This window comes from Eurytemora carolleeae, unplaced genomic scaffold, assembly GCF_000591075.1.
Source record: "Eurytemora carolleeae unplaced genomic scaffold, Eaff_2.0 scaffold1055, whole genome shotgun sequence".
NCBI classification, from domain to species: domain Eukaryota; kingdom Metazoa; phylum Arthropoda; class Copepoda; order Calanoida; family Temoridae; genus Eurytemora; species Eurytemora carolleeae.
Window position 1 is genome coordinate 68,505 of NW_019396943.1, and position 21,752 is coordinate 90,256.

Consider the following 21,752-nt stretch of genomic DNA (forward strand, 5'->3'; position numbering starts at 1 on the left):
TTTTTCTAGGGGGGATTAGAAGAGGGATGGGATGGAGTGGGAGGGTTGGGTTTAAGGCAAACGCCTAAACTTTAACCAATATATTTCTAAACCAAGGAATAAATCTAAACCTGGAATAAACTAATCTAACCTTTTCCAGCATATATCTGTCACAAGAGAGACCAGGTTCAGACCAGCTGAGAAGGATAAATGTGTGGCATGAATGAGATATTGGCAGCCCAGGTTTTATCTCTAGCAGGAGAGGGTAGGGAGAGCTGTGTGATCTACGACTCTACATGACTCTTCAGCATGACTTTACAAATCAATTATAAAGACATCATGGCAAAATTCCGTTTAGACTTTTTAATTCTATCTATCTATCTTTTTACACCTAATCTTTATTCTAATAAAAGACACTCTCTGATTTTACTTTATTTCTTTGCTTTTCATTCACTATAAAGAGAAGGGTGCATAACCAGGAGTATCGGGGAGAAAGAGAAAGGTTTGTCCTGTACATGGATATTGGAGAAGGATGAATATTGAACCCGCCCCCAAGTGAACACCTCTATACCTCTGTATTCAGATGTCCAGTGTCCCCAGTGTCAGGTCCTGCTGAGAACAATGGTAGCTGTCTTTGTATAAATTGAAAAGGGAGGAGGGCTGGAATTACAAATTTTAGACTCTTGAGACACCTTAATTTATTGTTTGTGTGTTGAACACCAACTGGAGAAGGAACTCAAACCCAACCTCCTTTTCTCATCCTGAGTCAACCGATCCTTCCTCTGATCCTGATTCAACATATCCTTCCTATCATCCTGATTCAACCAATCCTTCCTCTCATCCTGATCCTACCAATCCTTTCTCTCATCCTGATCCTACCGATCCTTCCTCTCATGATCTCATCTTAATTCCACCAATCCTTCCTCTCATCCTAATTCCACCAATCTTCCTCTAACCGAAATCTTTATCCACTCAACCTTACATTGCATCTCCAGATTCAACCCCTTTTGAGAAAACTAGCCCCAACCCTCGCTTCCTTCTTACACCTTCCTTAATTGATTTTCAAGCTGTAACGGATTTCTTGGTACTCTCGTATCTCAGGATATACCTCAGGGCACCTTGATCAGGGGACGATACAAACCACACATTTCCTTCCAAATCTGCTCTGTATCAGCCAAATAGCCTCGCTGTAGTATTATTGTATGACATGGAGAATTTTTAGGAAATTTTCTCCCTTCATTAAGATTGGTTTGGGGGGGGAGTGGGGTACACAGTTTTGGATATATGACATAATTTATTCTTAAGGGTGACAGTACAGAGGTCTAAGGAATACTTCTGAATAATAATTCTATTGTCAATTGTCATCCATTCTAGAAACCAAACCTATTGTCATTTTTACTCTACCCCAACCAGAATTAGCTCAGTCCCCCATTCAGAATTTGAAACTTTTTATAAGATTGATACATTCAATTGTCTCCTTGAGTCTGAACTTACTCATGGTTTCACGCTCTTCTATCCTCAACCCTCAATCCCACACAACCATTAGAAGGATCATTTTTCAAAATTCAGGGTTCAAAAACAAAATTAGGATGCTTTGTCTGGTTTCTATTTGTGTAGACTCCAGCTGGTGAGAACCTGAACCTAGATCTGAACCTGAACCTGATCGAACCTGTATCAGACCTCAATTCAGAGAATGCTCTGAACCTAAACCTGGAGAAAAGGCTGAATATAATCCTGATCTAGCAACTGAATCATATAGATCTTAAAACCTAAAATATACATGTAACTATAGACCCAAATCTGAACTTCAGAACTTAAGATACGAGCGGATCTAATCCTGAACCTTAAGATACGAGCGGATCTAATCCTGAACCTTAAGATACGACCGGATCTAATCCTGAACCTTAAGTTAAAAACAAATCTAAACCTGAACCTTTACATACATTTTTAATATACAGAGCAAACCTTCCTTCTGTAAATAAATCTCTGTATCCATGTATTCTGTTTCATAAACTAATAAAACTCCAGGAACACATTATATTTCTCATTGTTAGTTTACATCTGACAGACACAGTAGATACTTAAACTTTGTAAACATACACCAATACTAAACCTTTAAGAAAAGGCCTTGTTAACCAATACAATTGATACTTGAAGGCATATCTACTTCCTTATACAGTGTAGTATGGATCCGAACAATCCTATTTGGTTGTAATGTCCTTATGCTTACAAGTCTAAACTAAAATGGAGAATGAAAAGCAGGATTATCGTATCTTGAATTAAAGATGAATAGGTTTACAGATTCTCTTTTTTTCCATGTATGGTCGTTTCATACTACTGGGTTTAAAGGTGGGGTTTAAATCCCTACATGGTTGAGGTTTGTCTCTTGCATGCGTCTCTTGGGTTCAATTTTTTTATCGAGGTTCTGTTCTTCCTTGGTACTCTATGGGTCTCCTCCAAAGTTGTTCCGTCCGAACAAATTTCTTTTTAGGATGTCTTCAGTTCTCAACTGAGGTTTAACTCAGTTCTTCCTATAGTTCAGTTTGGTTCATTATGTTCAGTTCTCATGTTAGGTTTGGTTCAGTTCTCAAGTTAGATTTGGTTCAGTTCTCATGCTAGGTTTAGTTAAGTTCTCATGTTAGGTTTGGTTCAGTTCTCCATGTTAGATTTGGTTCAGTTCTCATTTTAGGTTTGGTTCAGTTCTCATGTTAGGTCTGGTTCAGTTCTCATGTTAGGTCTGGTTCAGTTCTCATGTTAGGTTTGGTTCAGTTCTCATGTTAGGTTTGGTTCAGTTCTCATGTTAGGTCTGGTTCACTTCTCATGTTAGGTATGGTTCAGTTCTCATGTAAGGTTTGGTTCAGTTCTCATGTTAGGTCTGGTTCAGTTCTCATGTTAGGTTTGGTTCAGTTCTCATGTTAGGTTTGGTTCAGTTCTCCATGTTAAAGGTGGAGTTCTGCAAGGCTGAAATCTGATTTCAAGGTTTCCTGATCTAGACATATCTACAGACAGAACCTCCTGCACTGCTGCATATTTCCAACCTAATATTCTTATATACGTCCCTGCTCCAGGTCCCACAAGTTCCTAAGAATACGGAAGCTATCCCACCCACACTAAATCAACCACAATACATGTTATCTAGTATTCTATTCTACACTACATTAAACACTCATCCAAACCTAATCTTGCCTTTATAAGCTTACTCATTCTAGAACCATTAAGATCACTATTCAGGAACTTGAATTCTTCAAGACCAATGTTTGGATGAAGTGTTGTCTACTTATTGCTGCTCATTGCACCATAAGTCTTTTGTATGTTTGCTCAAGGGTCTCTTGTACGTAAAATAAACTCTCAACATTTCTATTTAAGCTTCACTTGGTAGCGGGGTCCTGGTGACATTACACGGTTAAATGTTTGTTGTTTCACCACAGTGTACTGTGGTTATTATAGGATTATTCCCCTAGATTAGGTTTTAAACCTTGTCTCTAGGTACCCCCCTAATACAGGCAACGGTTGGATTGTTTGAGTAGGATTTGATAAATCTGATGTGAATTGAAAAGGTAGTGGAGAACCTGTGGACAGCTGGCTGTGTGGTGAGGTATGCGAAGATATTACAAAAACAAAACGATCAATCATTGGCCTGTATATTGGTCTTTACCAGCTTACCTACATACTTCTCGAACCCACAATACTACCTAGACGTGATAAGAGATACAACACACATGGTGGAAACCTTTATCTAGGCCATTCTTTCATCTGCTTATTCTAATGATGGTTTAGGGACTGAGGGGACTGAAGGGACTGAGAGAGGGGGGGGGGGTTCAGTAAAACCTAAAACTAAATGTCTAATTATGATTTAGATAAAGAATGATGTATATAGAGTAGAGCTAGGATGATGTAAGACATGAAGGAATATTCAAAGGATTTTGATGAGTATCAGACTTTAATCAGATAACGTTTACATGGAAATATAAACCCTGTAATAGCCATATCTATAAAGGGGGGGGATTTAGGGAATTCAAAGTCAGGATTATAGATAAAAGATAAGATTCTGACATAACATTGGTTAGTTCAATCCTTCTAATGACCCTAAACCCACCTTCTCTATCAGTTTCATGAATCCTACAGAACTCAAACCTTTTAGGATCCAACAGATTTCAAAACATCAAGTGCAAGTAATTTAAAATTATCTAAAGATCCCCTTTTAGGGTCATTGGACATACCTCAAGGGACCCTATAGTCGTTTAAAACCCTAAATCAAGTTCTTGAGAGCATGAGTGTTTCTACTCTTTGGACATTTTTCATTTCTGTAGTTCGTGAGTCTTTAAATGACTCGGAGAGACATTTGAGAGTTGGTTATTAGAAAATATCAAATTTTCAAGACTTCAGTTGAAAATTAAAGATTGGAAGATAAAATAATTGAAAACTAAAATTGTCAGGATTTTATGTCACTAAAATGTATTTTTCAAGGTTTGAGATAGAAAAGGAAAGGAGCTAGGGAGGGGTTGGGGGAATTTTATTTGTAGAAATGTGGAAATATCAGTTCAGCATCGGCAAGATCTAAGATTTAAGACAGAAAACTTTATAAACTTCAGACCTAGACATTTTACACATTGTAAAAAAAACTTTAGGCTGTGTAAACAATACCCTGAGAGAGAAACCGAGATCGGAGAACCCTGACATTCTTTACCTTGATTCAACACTAACAACCAAATCCATCCTTTCGTGAAACTTTTATGTTTTTAGAAAACTCAGATTTCATTTTAAGATCTCAAAGACATTTATTTTACTAGATTTTAACAGTTCTAATTTTATCTAGTTTCTATCTATATCGGTCGTTCGTCAAGAAAACTCTTAACAGGAGAACACATTTTACAATTACAATTCTATAAACCTAGCAGGGAAGGATAATTAATGAAAAATAGGCGAAAAAGTGAAAACTGGGCAAAAGGGCAAATTTTAGGACAAATTCTGTCAAAGTACATGAAAAATTTATAAGCAGGGGAAAAAAAGTATTAAGAAGAAAGCTTATCTGAAGAATTTCGAGGACAAATTTTGCAGGAAAAGATTAATTTTTGTTTGTAAAATATTAAATTAGATTTGAAGAATGGGGGGGGGGGGGGGGAAGGAAGAATGGAAGGACAGGAAGAAATCCTTCCGTCTCCAAGAATCCAGAGCTGTATCCGGAGCGCAGTGCACTGCGTGAAATCGGAGCAAAAAATTTGAATTCTCATTTCCTGATGAACAGGGAACCTCTGATCCCGGACCAACGGGTTCCGGACAAGTTTCCAGGATGAGAGCTAGGTTCCAGGAACCTGGACTCAGAGAAAGGTTCCGAGGGAAAAAGTGCAGCAGGGTTCAGATCCAGCAGGTCACGCTATTGGAGTTCGGAGCAGACCAGATGGAAACCTATTCAAGAAATCTTCAAAATTGTCTCAGATTCAGAGAAATTTTCAAATTTTAAAATTATCTATTTGATCTGTGCTCTGCTGTACTTGGACCCAATTAAATGTAAAAAAGAAAGATTTTTTTCAACATTCATTGCAGAACACAGATGTGTTAAAAATGTAAAAAATGCGGGAAAAAGATACGGCGGGGGAGGGGGAATGATAAAAATGAAAATAAATCAGTTTGCGAGGTTTCCCATCCCCTCCCACTCCGACAAGGGGGAATTTCAGTATATAATTAAGCATTCCAGACCCTGCGATTTTGCACGATATTATGGGGGAGAGCTTACATCAAGCGCGCATCTCATATTTAAGCGCGCATACAAACACACTTAAATCATCTTCCCGCACTGGACTGCGTAATTTACCCTTGTAATATTTAGGTTAGATGGGGTTAGAACTTAGAAATAAAAAACTGTACGAAATTAATTGGAAGAATAAATCCACGAAAAGTTGTAAAAACCTTTTTAAGATCCGACAAATCTATACTAAAATGGGGAAATTATGCTAATATATTGAGTAAAAATAGATTATTTAGCGTCAGCATACGCTACAAAACGCTTCATTATAATTCCGTCCAACGCTGCCCATGAATACACTAAAAAGGGATTTTAGAAACCCACGCTTGCATATGAGTTGGACCAAAAATGTGCTCTTTAGAAATACAAGAATTTTACAATCTTTTGTTAGAGGAGGGTTTAGAGGAGCAAGGATGGATTTATTGTTGGAATCTTTTAGTTTCGTGCACTTGATGGAGACAAATATTGATCTATTGCATTCTACCATCCGTCCTAGTGATCGGAGAAGAATCAACCTTTCACCTCTTCTTCCTCCTCCATACAATCATATCCCAGAGTTAGATAACGGTTAAAGATTTTGAGAAATGAAATTTAATAAAAATATGTAGTTTTACCGAGACTCAGAGTAAGAAATAAAACCCGGGGTAAGAGAGGAAACATTGTAAAAGTATCAGAAAGTAACCCTCGAATCCAGAGTAAAAAACTTTGAATTTTGAATAAGCAATGAAACCCTGTACCCTGAGTAAGCAATGAAACCCTGTACCCTGAGTAAGCAATGAAACCCTGTACCCTTAGTAAGCAATGAAACCCTGTACCCTAAGTAAGCAATGAAACCCTCTACCCTGAGTAAGCAATGAAACCCTGTACCCTGAGTAAGCAATGAAACCCTGTACCCTGAGTAAGCAATGAAACCCTGTACCCTGAGTAAGCAATGAAACCCTGTACCCTGAGTAAGCAATGAAACCCTGTACCCTGAGTAAGCAATGAAACCCTGTACCCTGAGTAAGCAATGAAACCCTGTACCCTGAGTAAGCAATGAAACCCTGCAGCTGGAGCTGAATTAATCAGAATCTAAGAGTGTAAAGAAACCTAAATAATTGCATATTTACGAGCTCCAGACCTTTTAATTTTGACGAATGATCTCTGGTTAATGACGTTAATTATAGTTTTCTAAGTGAAGAAGAAGGAGTCCATTGCTCAATTTTTGAGTGCTCATTTAAACTACGCGCGCGTATTTAAGGTTTTTAGGTGTTAATTAAACTACGTACAAATGTTATATGTATACTGTATAGGCAGTTAACACTTTAGTGCTAAACAATTCACTAACACGACTCTCTACTGTTTCTTTTTATGGCCAAATAAGTATGCAAAAATGTTCGAAAAGTTGCATAAAGATAATTCTTGCACATAAATTGTGTTCTATGTTCCTTACTTTCCGGTTCTTTTTTACAGTTTTTTATAATGTTAATTAAATGGATTTTAATAATTTGAATCATTATTTGTAATGTTTAAGTTAAAACTGTAACTTTTTTTAGAATTATAACGGTCTGCCAATTTTTATAATTTTTCATACATCTATCGTTTTCTTTTAAGTTACTCCTACTCCTACTCCTACTCCTACTCCTACTCCTACTCCTACTCCTACTCCTACTCCTACTCCTACTCCTACTCCTACTCCTACTCCTACTCCTTCTCCTACTCCTACTCCTACTCCTACTCATACTCCTACTCCTACTCCTACTACCACTCCTACCTGATCAGGTTTAAGTCCAGGGGGAACCCAAGTATACTCTTCCAGAGCACATCCAGAGTCATCATCGGAGTGTGAATGCCTCTGAATATCCGAAACAACTCCTTGTCCAACGCCTGGAGGATGTCCAGCTCCTCCTACTCCTCCTACTCCTGCTCCCTCCAGCTTAACCTCGCCGGACATCTCAGAAACTGTTTGCCTGAAATAAAGAAAATTTATTAAAATTTGGTTCTTTTTAATAAAATCTTGATTATCCTAAAACACGAACAGACAAAAATGTAAAAAATCCCCATTTACCCTAACATAGCGTTCTAATAAAATTACGAATTACCCGAAAAACGCGCTAATGAGAAATATTTGCAAAGCTAGACAGACGGCCTCCAATCCTGTCCTAACTGTCAAATTCCTAAATTGTCCAGGAATAAGTTTCCCTGGATCTGTTTTCTAAGCTTTAAAAAAACGTCTGTAAAGAAGTTGAGACGTATCAGTGAAGAGATAAGAATGAGAAGGATCGTAGAGAGATGCTGTTTTAACATTTAAACCTCGTGTGTCCGATACAGGATAGACTTGTTAAATCTTCTCTAGAAAATCCGCTAGATTTTTATCTTTCTCGGACGGATTACAAGGAGAAGTAAACGTTAAATCTAAACTCGTAAAATCCACAATTATACTCTCAAAATCCCCCAATTTTCAACCCATCTAATCCAAACGACATGTCTAGGTCTTGCTAATTATTTGCCTTTTATGGCCAATAAGACTAAAATAAAAGGTAAATTTGTTTAAAAGTATTTAAACATGTTTTCTTTTCCATGGAACCGGAATTATTGTTAGAAACTGCTCGAGATACGGTCAATTTTTCTTTTCAGTTCTTTTGAACCCCAAGTCAGTAAAAGAAATTATTTTGTTGTAACTAATTTATTATAATAGTTGGGGGTAGTAAAGATCCTATCTAGCAGATGGTACATCCTTAAACACCTTTCCTGTCTAACCCCCCCCCCCCTTCCATTCCCTGCCCTCAATTAAATAAAAGTTAGGTTAAGAAAACCTATTTTCTGGCATCTTTAGAAAGGAAATTTCGACTTTTAAGCGTCGGTCAAGAAAACGGACACGCGACCGAAGGGGGCGTACAATTACTCGCCCACCCCCTCAGTGCCACAATTTCTGTTAAAAAGACTGTAGAAAACAAACAAAAGTTTGCAATTAACAGAGAGTTTATAAAGTAAACTTAGCCCCTCCCCTTTCCAAACCTCCAGTTGCGCCCATGTATGGAGGAACTTTAAAGCTAAAACAAATACAACTTGATATTATTTAGATTGTAGACTAGCGCAGGGTTTGTAGCCTGTAGCTTGAATTGCATCTTGGAATGATCGCGGGGTTGAATAAAGACATTGCAAGAATTGCATGGAATACTTTAAGCACGCAGTCACATTTATAACGTTACACCATGGTAATATAAAAACAGACAAACATGCACTACACACATCTTTAATCTATCTGTAAATCTTTCTGCCTTGCACATTGAACATAGCAAACTGAAAATTGCACATTTAAAAATCCACTTCACTGTTGCAAAAAACATTAAACACATAGCCCAATGTTCTCACACAAACACGTTCGTTTCAGAATTCTTTTAATTTTTGAAAACATTTATTTCAAGGTACTTAACCTTCCGGTCATATTCATCTAGATCTTTCTATCTTTCTCAAGTTCACATTCCCTACACTTTGCTCATACTAACCTACAGCTGTCAGAATGCTGTCTATATGGTGCTAATAGAATATGACAAACAATGATGCTATTTACACGCTAAACTTTCAACATTTTTCAAATATACAGTATGTATTTGTTTAAGAAATTCAGCCAAAATAATATTTATTGAAAAGTAGTAGGCCCCAGTGGGGGGGGGGGGGGTCAGGTCTTGCTTGTTTCCTGAAAACTCTAGATATCTGTTTAAACCCTAAGAATGATGTATCGCTAAAGATAAGAATTTCAGCAGAATGATGTAGTTTCAGCTGATCCTTCAACTGATAAAGGAAAATATAACAAAACAACAATTTTAAACCAAAACTAGATAAAATCATAATTTCAATCTGAAGCAGATACAATCATATGCTGGTCCAGTTGTTCCTGGAGCCACCACTGATATTAAACCCCCTGGAGCAGGCAGAAGTCAAATCTGAACCTAACTCTAGGTTTCAAGTTGCACGCCACAACAGATAAATATCTTACAATATTCAAGGATTCAGGTTCCGCCTTGGATTCATGGTTTCTAGTTTCGTCTCCGGGTTAGATTGCAATCTTTCGTGTCGACAGCTTAATAAATAATCATTTAAATGCAAAAAAATCCAGGATTTTTCTAGGATTAAGAAGGATTTGTAAATGTACTGTATATTCACAATACGCATGCATAATTTTTAATGCACGTTGCACAATCCGCATAGAATTGGGCCCAAGTAATATGCATGTTAGGAATCTACTCTAATTCTTTGGTGCTGTAACATATTGTGTCAAGTACACTGAGCTTGTTTACATTGTGTATAGAAGAAATATAAAAATTGCATTTCACTGTAAAATTTTCTCACAAGATGATTCATTAGGTGTACAGTTCCGTTTTGTCTAAAGTCTGTACATATACTGTACAACTTGCCGTAAGTGTAGGATCAGGTGTGGATTCCTAGTGTTAGATATTTCTTGGTTGAGCCTATATAGGAGGAGGAGATATATTTCATCAATTGTTTAGATGAGGTGTAGAGGAGAGAGTATTAGAGGGTGGGTAGATCATGCCGTACAATTATATACGCAGATTTATCCAGACCCGGAGCAAGGGTTGCAGGGACCACGAACCAAACCAGCTCAGGGTTGGCTCGGAGTACGGAGTAACCCAGCTCAGGGTAGTCTTGTGGTATGTAGGGTTTATTTACAAGGTTTAAATCTGGTTTATATGGATCATGTTTCAATTTTTAGTTCGAATTAGAGACAATCAAGAGAATTTGATCCGAGGGGGTTTTAAGTTCAAACCCTCTGCTTAGAATGACATTGCATTTATCTAAATATGTTCAATATCAAAGCAAAATTTTTAAAAAATGTGAATTTTCAAAATCATTTATTTAATTAAATTGGTCTACTGGTTGTAAGAAATGATCTTTGTTCTCTTATTGTAAAATTTGAAGGAATTGTTTCTTATGTTTCAAATTCTCCGAATTAAGTTTTGTCTCCTGAACTCCAAGGACTGGATGGAGCTAAGTGTCTGTTTTGTCGCTGAGTCTAAGGTTTTGCTGACTGTAGTGTATACTCACTATATACACTAATTCTAGATTGAATATGTCCTTGTTAGAGGTTAACATTCAAATACACTTCCTTACTTGTGTGTCTATATTCACGCCCCCCAATTCCCATATCCCACTCCCCCTCCCCCACATAACCAGACTGAGATTTAAGGAGGAATCGTTATCCTATATTCAGGGTGGTAATTCTCCATGTATGTGAAAATACTGAGGAGTTACCTTGAACTTAGGACGGAGAAGTGAATCCACTAAACCCCAATATGCAAGGTATGATCTTAATATAGATATGCAGTTTTATGCTTTATTGATAACGAAAACGTTCCCCTCAATGCATTGCAAAAAGTTCAATTTTGTTTCGATCTTAAAGAATATCAACAAAATAACGTTTAAGTTGAATACAATTCTTTTGCACGATTGTGCCTTTTAAAGTGAGTAATATTTGAAAAAATGGTAAAGCCACGCTTAACTGAATTTTTATCCCTGTTCATCTGATGATGGAAGCAGATTAAAGAGAAAAAATGATTTTGCATCTAATTCATACTCCTGGGTTTGCACTTCCTCCCCCTCTATTCTGCTGCTTCATGTATACCAACTTGTCTACAAGGAGCACATTTTTTTTTAAATCCTTAATTATAGAGGTTTACTCTATACATAGATATATTGATAATTTTAACATGAAGTGGTATATACAAAGTACACGAGAGTGCTTTAATTCAAAAAACATATTTCTGAATAAACTACAGGATTCATTGTTTTGAAAACTTGTGCTTTTTCGTTTTGTTTAGAGTTTTTACGTTGTGTTCAAGAGATTGTTGTTCTTAATTCAATAGAGTAGAACATGAGGCGAAGTTTAGGCCTAGTTGAAACTTTTTCTATTTAAAATAGTTGAAAAATCTTCTCTCTTCTGTCCCGCCCAATTTCCTTCGAAATGTTTACATTAAACTTGAAAAATAAACAAATGTATCCCGTCAAGGAGTTATTTTCCTCCTTTATTTGTCTTTATGCAAACTATTCAGGAAACATTTCTGCATTTTTTGAAATATTTTCTACTTTCTTGTTGTACTTTCATTATTTTTTGGATTTGGACGAAATTCAAAGATACCCTTCTCCGGGAATAAGATTAATCTTTAACTTCTGCTCCAGGTTCAAGATTTGTCCTATTCTGCTCCAGGTACAAGATTTATCCTATCCTGCTCCTGTTGCAAGATTTAACCTATCCTGCTCCAGGTACAAAATTGATCCTATCCTGCTCCAGGTACAAGATTTATGCTATCCTGCTCCAGGTAAAAGATGTATTCTATCATGCTCCAGGTACAAGAGTTATCCTATCCTGCTCCAGGTGCAAGATTTAACCCATCCTGCTCCAGGTACTAGATATATCCTATCCTGCTCCAGGTACAAGATTTATCCTATCCTGCTCCGGGTATAAAATTTATCTGACAAAGTGTCAACGGAGTTAAATACTCACGCAAAACTTATCTTCAATCATCTCCGGTTCAATGACCAAAATTTATATAAATCAACTCCTTTTACATCTAGAGAGATATTTTCTCTTCAATAATCGTAATGTTGTCATGGTCACGTGCTAGGCAAAGCAAGAAATCAAAGAATTGAAAAAATAAATGTTTGTCGGATTTAAAGGAAAAGATCTTCTTATTTAAATCTTGACAGATTTATGTAATTTAAATTTTTATTTTATTACAAACTTTTGTTTCATTTCTATTAAAAGAAAAATATTCAAATTAAAATTATTTTCAATGTGTGAGTTTATGTGTTTTTTTTTCTGTGAACTAATACATTGACAAATACTTGCAGGTAGTTTGTTTGTAACTCTAAATGTGTTTACATTCTGAAATCCTCATCCTTCAAATTCTTGTTTGTTTTTTCTCCGCCATTGTTAAAGAACGAAACGGATCAAACTCTTTGAGAAAGCAAGAAGTAAATTCTTGAACTCTAATAACACCCCAGACCCTGTCAGATAAAATACATTCCCCCAATACTTTCCTCCCCCTTCCTCTTCTATTTAAACTGCTTGAACTAAAAGATTGATTGGATTGGACTAGGAGTCCTAGGAGAGATACTCTGAATTTAAAAACTTCCATACTTTTCCTGATTTCAACAAATCTGTTAACTGCTATCATGTACTGTAAATACACAAAACGAGATCGCATTTGAAAACTTCATCCGGGGCTGGATTATATGTATGTATTGAGTATATACAGAACTCGACGATTTCAATCGAACAAAAGTTCGTCGTTTAATTATATTGTCGAACAAAACAATGTTGTTTACAAACAAGGCCTATTCAAAAAATAAATTCTGTCATGTCTATTCTGCAAGAACAATAAGAGAACTGAGAAGTCTATTCTAAAATGACAAGATGTGTCTAAACAAGGCTATTTATGGGGTCAAAGGACTTGTAAGGATGGTTTGATTGACATGAGTAGTGTTAGTGTTGGTTCCTGGTTTAATCTTGGCAAACCACCCTCCCCTCACACAATAACACGGCGCTACATACGCTAAGGTCAGAATCAAATTGATGTAAATTTAAGGAGAAAGGTGGGGTGAGTTGGATATTTACAATTGAGATAAAGACCAATTTTGATAGTATGGAAGAATCCAGATATGTCTGTCAAAACAGAATACAAAACAGGGGGTTCAAAAATACATTAAACTTTACACAAAAAAATTTAAACTTTAAATTTTCATAATTTCATGGATCAATAGAACTTTAAAGAAAACCCAAAAAGTAGGCAAACAAGTTAGATTTACAGCTTTTTAAATTTGCGTCAAAAGTTGAGCAAATGCGTAATGAGGAGAGATTTTTCCAAGAATGGTATGAAGTGTGTGGAGAGGGAGCAGGAGGGAAGGGATCGTTTATCGAGATTTTTATATCATCATTAGAAACATAGAGATACAGAGAATACCAGGTGTTTGAAATTTAACTGTTAGCAGACGGATATACAGGGTTACCCACACAACATGAGACTTTACTCACATAAAACTTAGAAATGAAAACGATTTTAAGGTTGAAATTTGTCTGAAATATATAGCATTCAAGTGATTTAGATTATGATATATATGGCATAGAAAAAATAAGTTTTAAGATACAGGAAACCAAATTTAAAAGAAAAGGAATAGGGGGGGAAATGAAAAAGTTTGTGCTTGAATTATAAGATTACTTGGATTTTAAAACTGCTTGGATTGTAATAGTACTTGAATTAAAAGATTGCTTGGATTAAAAAACTGCTTGGATTGTAATAGTACTTGAATTATAAGATTGCTTGGATTTTAAACTGCTTGAACTAAAAGATTGATTGGATTAAAAGATTGCTTGGATTATAAGACTGCTTGGATCAAAAGATTGCTTGGATCAAAAGATTGCTTGGATTAAAAGATTGCTTGAATTTAAAGATTTTTTTGGATTAAAAGATTGATGGATTATAAAACTGCTTGGATTGCAAGATTGCTTGGATTAAAAGATTGCTTGGATTAAAAGATTACTTGGATTAAAAGATTGCTTGGATTAAAAAATTGTTTGGATTAAAAGATTTCCTGGATTATAAAACTGCTTGGATTGCAAGAATGCTTGGATTAAAAGATTGCTTGGACGTTTGAACTTTTTGATTTTGAGACAGCTTAGATGATTAGACTGTTTCCGTTGAAAGACTGTTTTAATTATAAAAATACTTTAGTAATTATTATTTTTGGTTTTCAAGAATGATTGAGTTTAGTTGCAATATCAAGACTAGCGTTACGATATTAAGATAGCTTAGGGTTCTACACAAGCATGTCAATTGTTTTAATCTTTAAATTTCCCAAAACATTATTGAGAAAAATATTGTTGATATTTATCACAAGGGGATGCTTTAGACTGAAATATTTCAAGGTTTGTTTTTATTTACCTGCTTATTTTGAAACTTTAAACACCATCTTACAGATTAATTCACAACACAGATTTTTTTCGTAAATTCTCTCACAATTCTTTAATTATTTTTTAACTTTATTCTCGTATTATCTACTCACGAGAGATTCCGAATTTACATTTTAATTGGATTTTTATTTCACAGTTTTAGGTTTAAGTTGTTGTCTGAACTTCTCAGGTTGGGACGCGCAGTCTCCGATCCTAGCACAGGTTAAACATGAACTGGGTATATTTACGGGACGGATCGGTGTGCTCAGGGTAGCCGGGGTATCTGTACTCCAACACCGATACATACATATACTCTACCTAGACAAAAACCTTTAGGACGTTTAAATCCCCTCCCCGCTCCTCTTCATGTTTAGAAAATTTTTTCTTTAAAACCATCTACTCCCCTTTGTCCTAAACACTTATTTACAATTTAAAAACTAATTAACAGTATATTATGTAAAATGCATGAAAACGTATTTATGATCATATTTGAAGTAATTAGTTATAATTACATTCATTTCCCCCTTGTGCTCAAAGACCAAGGAAAATACTTGTCAGGACTCCAGAAGATCAAAGGTTCTTTCTCAATGGTTCTTATCTAATGAAACTTTTCCAATGGTGCTTTCTTATTGTTACTTTTCCTATGGTATTTCCCAATGGTTCTTTCCTAATGGTACTCTCCCAATGGTACTTTCTCAAAGATAATTTACAATTGGTATTTTCTAATTGTTACTTTCCCAATAGTATTCTCTCAATTGTGCATTCCCAAAAATTCTTCCCTAATGGTATTTTATCAATAGCATTTCCCCAAAATAAGCAATTTCTTACATGAACATTTTCAAATTTTCCAAACATTACAAAAGAAAATATACAAATGGGAAATTAGCACTTTGGAGTTTGGTCCTTGGGAAGTTTTCTCTTTGGTTGTATTGTAGTAAATACCCTACTCCTTAAACTGTTCTCAGACCCGTATCTATCCAGGTACAACTTAGTTTTACACGATTATCAATATCAAAACCCTGACACTAGCACGGGAACTATCAATGCCAAACCAATGGGCACAATCTCATCAGCTATCTATGTCAACACGGACATTAGCTTGTACTCTATCAATCCCAGACCAATGGGCACGATCTCATCAGCTATCAATGTCAACACGGACACTAGCTTGTACTCTATCAATCCCAGACCAATGGGCACGATCTCATCAGCTATCAATGTCAACACGGACACTAGCTTGTACTCAATGCCAGACCAATGGGCACGATCTCATCAGCTATCAATGTCAACACGGACACTAGCTTGTACTCTATCAATCCCAGACCAATGGGCACGATCTTATATCAATGTCAACACGGACACTAGCTTGTACTCTATCAATCCCAGACCAATGGGCACGATCTTATATCAATGTCAACACGGACACTAGCTTGTACTCTATCAATCCCAGACCAATGGGCACGATCTTATATCAATGTCAACACGGACACTAGCTTGTACTCTATCAATCCCAGACCAATGGGCACGATCTCATCAGCTATCAATGTCAACACGGACACTAGCTTGTACTCTATCAATCCCAGACCAATGGGCACGATCTCATCAGCTATCAATGTCAACACGGACACTAGCTTGTACTCTATCAATCCCAGACCAATGGGCACGATCTTATATCAATGTCAACACGGACACTAGCTTGTACTCAATGCCAGACCAATGGGCACGATCTCATCAGCTATCAATGTCAACAAGGACACTAGCTTGTACTCTATCAATCCCAGACTAATGGGCACGATCTTCAACTTGCTTGTTTAAAGATATTATTAACAGACGTAATTACAAGTTATACGTCGTTATATATATAACGTAGTTCAGCTAATCACAATATGGATTTGCGTCTTTACTAGTTAAATTTAGTTTACTAGTACTTACTAGTAATTTACCTAGATTACTATGGGTCTCTGTATTTATTACAGTATGACAGGTGCCTGCAGTTTAGTACACGCATAAATATTTCCCGGTAAACCTTGTTCTAGAAATAAAAACGTTGAGATCTAAAGATAGGAAAACTCCGCTGGAAAAGACGTTTTGGAGACATTAGAACCGATAAAGGTCGAGATCTATTTCATAGATTTGAACCTCAACACAGTTTATGCATTTAGCATAAAGTATTGAGAGGTCTTGGAAAATCTAAATATATAAAAGCTTTTAGATTATTCAATTATGTACATGCCTATATGTTCTATCATAGTATATAATATTGTTGTTTCTCTAGATTCCAAGATATACAAACAAATTTTTCATAAGGCCTGGAAAGATCAAGAAATGAATCTTTTTTTTAAATTATGAGAAACCTAAACTTAAAATTATTTCTATAGAGAAAACTCGGTTTTGTTATTTTTTTTGTCTCAAGTTTCCTTGTCTGACTGTTTTTTGATTAAGACACGGAGTTGGAAGAGAAGGGTCAAGTGTAAGGGTTCTTCCAACTTTCCCTCTCCTCAGCCTGGGGGAGCCACGATTATCCGAACCCAACCCTGATCATAGTACAGAACCCAACCCTGATCAGAGTACAGAACCCACCCTGATCATAGTACAGAACCCAACCCTGATCAGAGTACAGAACCCAACCCTGATCAGAGGACAGAACCCAACCCTGATCAGAGTACAGAACCCAACCCTGATAAAAGTTCAGAATCCAATCCTGATCAAAGTACAGAATCCAACACTGATCAGAGTAAATAACCCAACCCTGATCAGAGTACAGAACTCAAACCGGATTAGAGTACAAAACCCAACCCGGATCTTAGTGCAGAACCCAAACTATATCAGAGTACAGAACTAACCCCTTATTCTGAATATGATTAGTGTACATTGTACATAATTATACAACAGAGATGAATCCAACTGTGATCCAGTACATAATCAAACCTAATCCGTACATATAAATCTGAATAAATTATTCATATTATTAATATTAGTACATAATTTTATATTTAATTTCATAATACTTTCAGTCTTGTACATAGCGCCCTGATCTCCCGTCCTCATGATTACGCTGACCCATTGAGTCTCTATAAACCCTCAACTCCGAGACCCCGTGTACTTGGTAACCCTGGAATGATTGCATTTAATTAAATACTGCACGTGAACTCAGACAGCTTGCAGAAATGAAAGATTTGGCGAAGTTTGAGAAAGAAAGTTGATTACAACCATGATATTTATTTTTTAAACATGCATTTAATGATTTAAACATTTAGGCCTTAATATTAACTTGTAAAAATACAACTTTCAACAAATAGATCGTGCTTCAGTTTTGTAAAGCTAGGTGTAGGGGGGGGGGGCCAGGGGGGGGAAAGGTCAAGAAGGATCATAAGGTGGGGAAAGATATCGATTAACGTTAATAAATTCTCTAAAAATATTACATTAATTAAATTGAATTAATTGAATTTCCCCAGTCTCCCCCTCCTTCCTCCCCTGACCATTTGACCGGTCAACCTAAGTCGTCATACAGTACGAAAGCAATTGTATGTAAATGTACCCGACCAAGCGCACGGTCGCCATTTTTCATTATTCCAGAAACCTCTTTAACAAAATAAATTGAGAATTCAATGAATTAGAATCTTATATAAATATTTCTCCGCGTTCAGTTTCTGGAGCGCAGCCAGCATTACGTGTCGGTCAACGCACACTCACAATCTACAGACACAAACATGGGGTGGGGGGCAGGGTTATTGAGCTTGACAACAATTGCAGCGTTAAATTGATACTTGAAGCTCTCGAGGCAAAAATCCCTAGATAGAGATAAAAAACATACCTGAAAAATAATTAAAAGGTTATTATTTTGTTAAGAAATTAGTTTTGCTGAATATTTTTGTAATTTAGGTTTTCAATAATTTCCAATTAGTACAGGGTGTCCCACGATACATAACAGTTGGTGAATGTTTAGACATTAACAGTTGGTGAATGTTTAGAAATGTCTTCAATATCGACTAATACACTATAGAAGACATTCAAAACTATTCAACAACTGTCATGTTTCGTGGGACACCCTGTGCATTACAAACGTGAAAGAGGGTTGGACTAATATCTAGGTATGTGTCGAGGATAAAGGCCAAATTTTCGATGACACTAGATGAAATTAAACCTTATACGTGGTTATATCTACAGGTGAGGTTGAATAATAGCGAAGATGATAAAATATTTCAAATTATAACACAGAGAACCACATGAGATAAAGTGCAAGCAAACATAGATTCTATCTAAACCTTTAATCTGCTAAATTAACTGTTGGATTCCTTTTAGTCTATTAAGCTTTGATCTGGCAGGGATAGTTGCTCCAGGGTTACAGTAATACAGGTCTTGTACACTGTACATCACAATTTGAAAATTATACTCTAATATTTTTAATTCTTAAATTTGATTTAACGAAAATTAGAAGAAAAACATTTAAAAGTTACAGTTCTAAATTTTGCAAATCTTGTTGTACTCTACATATTCATGAAAAAAGTTGCAACTTGGTCAGAAATATTCAAAAATCATCTTGAATGATATTTAATAAATGTTGACATTTTTCACACTTCCCTCCCTGGCTTACCACGCTTGGTTACACCTCAGAAATTCTTAAAATTTCATATTAGATACTGAAATATTTTTAAACATGAATACGCTGTTTCTTAAAGAGTCTGTCGCTGTAATAGAAAATGACTATTTCTTTTAAGAGAGGACTTTGAACCTTTGTGCAATAATAAACAAGATATCTTTGTATTTCTCATTAACAGTTGATAATTTTGAATTGCAGGATTAATCTACAAATGTAAATTGCGGATTTATGGACTAAAGACAAAGATAAAAGATAGAAAAACGACAATTTGTTCCTAATTGTTGTTAAGATAAATCGATCAGGCAACTTTTTAATTGAAATTAAGTTACAGTCTTAAAACAATTGTTACGTAGTGAGAGGGTTCTCAATAAGATATTTAAACAAGTTACGCAGTGAGAGGGTTCCCAATAAGATATTTAAACAAGTTACGTAGTGAGAGGGTTCTCAATGATGAAACAGGTTACGTAGTGAGAGTGTTCTCAATGAAGATATTTAAACAAGTTACGCAGTGAGAGGGTTCTCAATGAAGATATTTAAACAAGTTACGTAGTGAGAGGGTTCTCAATGAAGATATTTAAACAAGTTACGCAGAGAGAGTGTTCCCAATGAAGATATTTAAACAAGTTACGTAATGAGAGTGTTCTCAATAAAGATATATTAAACTACTTGTTTAATAGATAAGCCTGGAAGAGTGAGTGGGGCTGAGAAAATACTGAGTACAAATATTTCTTATATAATCAAAATTCTTTCTTTATCAATCTTTAAACAATTCTCACTTATTTTAGCCTAAACAGATTATTGATACAAAACCTAGTTCTTGTACAGGGCGGGACAATTATAAAGGATAAAGTTCAGGGGTGAAAAATTGACAACAAGATTTTTGACACAAACTCAAATTTTCTTATTCCTATATCTAAAAAAACCTAATTGTGTAAACCTTTGATATTTCAAACTTAGATTATTTGATCTAACAGATTTCATAGTTTGGAATGTCTAAGGTCTACGACATAGGGTTGTTAAGATATTGGAATTGTGAAATCATAGTTTGTGGCAAAGACTCAATTCCTTTGGCATGATAACGTAGAAAGGAAAATAGAGTTTTAAGTAGGTAAATGAAGTAACTAAAGGAAGATAGAATACAAAAATATGGAAAGAAAAACTAAAGAAAATAATAAAATGAAGGTGTNAGTAGTTAACGTGATATCCCTCACTGCAATCTATTTTTGTGCTTCCTTGCTTTAAGCAAATAAACATTTCTCAACCCTTCTCTGTCAAAACAATTTAAATTTCAATCTAAAATTTTAAATCTTTTTCAATTTGAATTTGCAAAATTTTCAGAGAGAATCTTTGTTTAGCCCATGCTAGCTTTACTTTCTCTATCGGTAAAAAAGTGATCTGATGTCGTTTTCAAACTGTTTCAGGAGCTCATTATTGGATTCCAATGTCCTATCTACTATTCTTGTTTATCTTAACATGATCAGCAGACAATATATCTACGCTCTCCAAACTGTATGCAAACCCAGGATAAACTTTAACAACTTTAAGACAGTATGTTGTAAAGTGCATTTTAAAGCCTTTTTTAAAATTGCATTTATTAGTTGCCTTAACTGCATGCCTTGGGCTCAAATGTGCATGTGCTAATTTGTTGAAAATGACATTTAAATTGAACGTTAGAAATTTTAAAACTAAAATTATATTTTTTTAAACATATGCGTAAGTTAAACATACATCTGATAGAGAAGATGTTTGCCGAAATGATTAAAAAATTTGAAATTAATGAAAATTATAAATAAATAGAAAAGTGTGACAGGTTAATATAACCAGATGTGCTCAGAAGAAAGGACGGGAAAGAGGGGGGGGGGGTGTTAAGGGTAGACCATATCTAGAGAATGGGGGGGGGGCAATGAAGATATCTAGCAACGATCACCTTTTTGAGTGCGTGGCTAATGCTCTTCACTATAGGACCTATCAATAACCCTACCCGGAGAAAAACCTTTAAATTAGTTTAAGTCTTGAAAAAACTTGTATTCTAGGTAGTATAAAAACATGATTGGAATAGATGGCTTCAATTATCTGATCAAGGGCTAATTGAACATGGTTAAGGATCAAAATATATAAGAGAAATGTAAATGATATATTTTCTTGTAAATATAAGTTTTGAATCCTCGGAAAGATTAAAAATTTGTTTTGGTCAGATAGTTTCACACCATATTGGGAACATTTTAATCTTATATTTTTCTCTCTCAGTTCAAAAATGCTCAACAGATCTGTTCTTTAAAGCTCCGGGTACAGTCGGAACTAGGGTTCTTTAAATAAAGTGCTCTCAAGGTACCCTTTGAAGCTAGATTGTAATCTTCAACCCTTCTGATACACTTTACGCTCAAGGAAAACTGTTTTAACCAACCAAACCTCTCGGAGCTATGTTCCTCAGGTTTTTACTTTAAATCATAGAGCTCTAGTTTATACCTTCTGGCTTTAAATGG

General features: G+C 35.6%; 1 protein-coding gene across 1 annotated transcript in view; it reads right to left on the bottom strand.

Moving 5' to 3' along the window:
- The window catches only part of LOC111710367 (protein espinas), a 25,772-nt gene extending 10,847 nt beyond the window's left edge, over positions 1-14,925 (bottom strand). Inside the window, exons 1-2 of the mRNA XM_023484439.1 lie at positions 14,662-14,925; positions 7,476-7,671 (exon numbers count right to left, since the gene is read on the bottom strand). Of these exons, the coding sequence (XP_023340207.1) occupies positions 7,476-7,655 (180 nt within the window). The 5' untranslated portion in view covers positions 7,656-7,671; positions 14,662-14,925. The remainder of the gene's footprint in view (positions 1-7,475; positions 7,672-14,661) is intronic.
- Between the last annotated feature and the right edge of the window lie 6,827 nt (positions 14,926-21,752).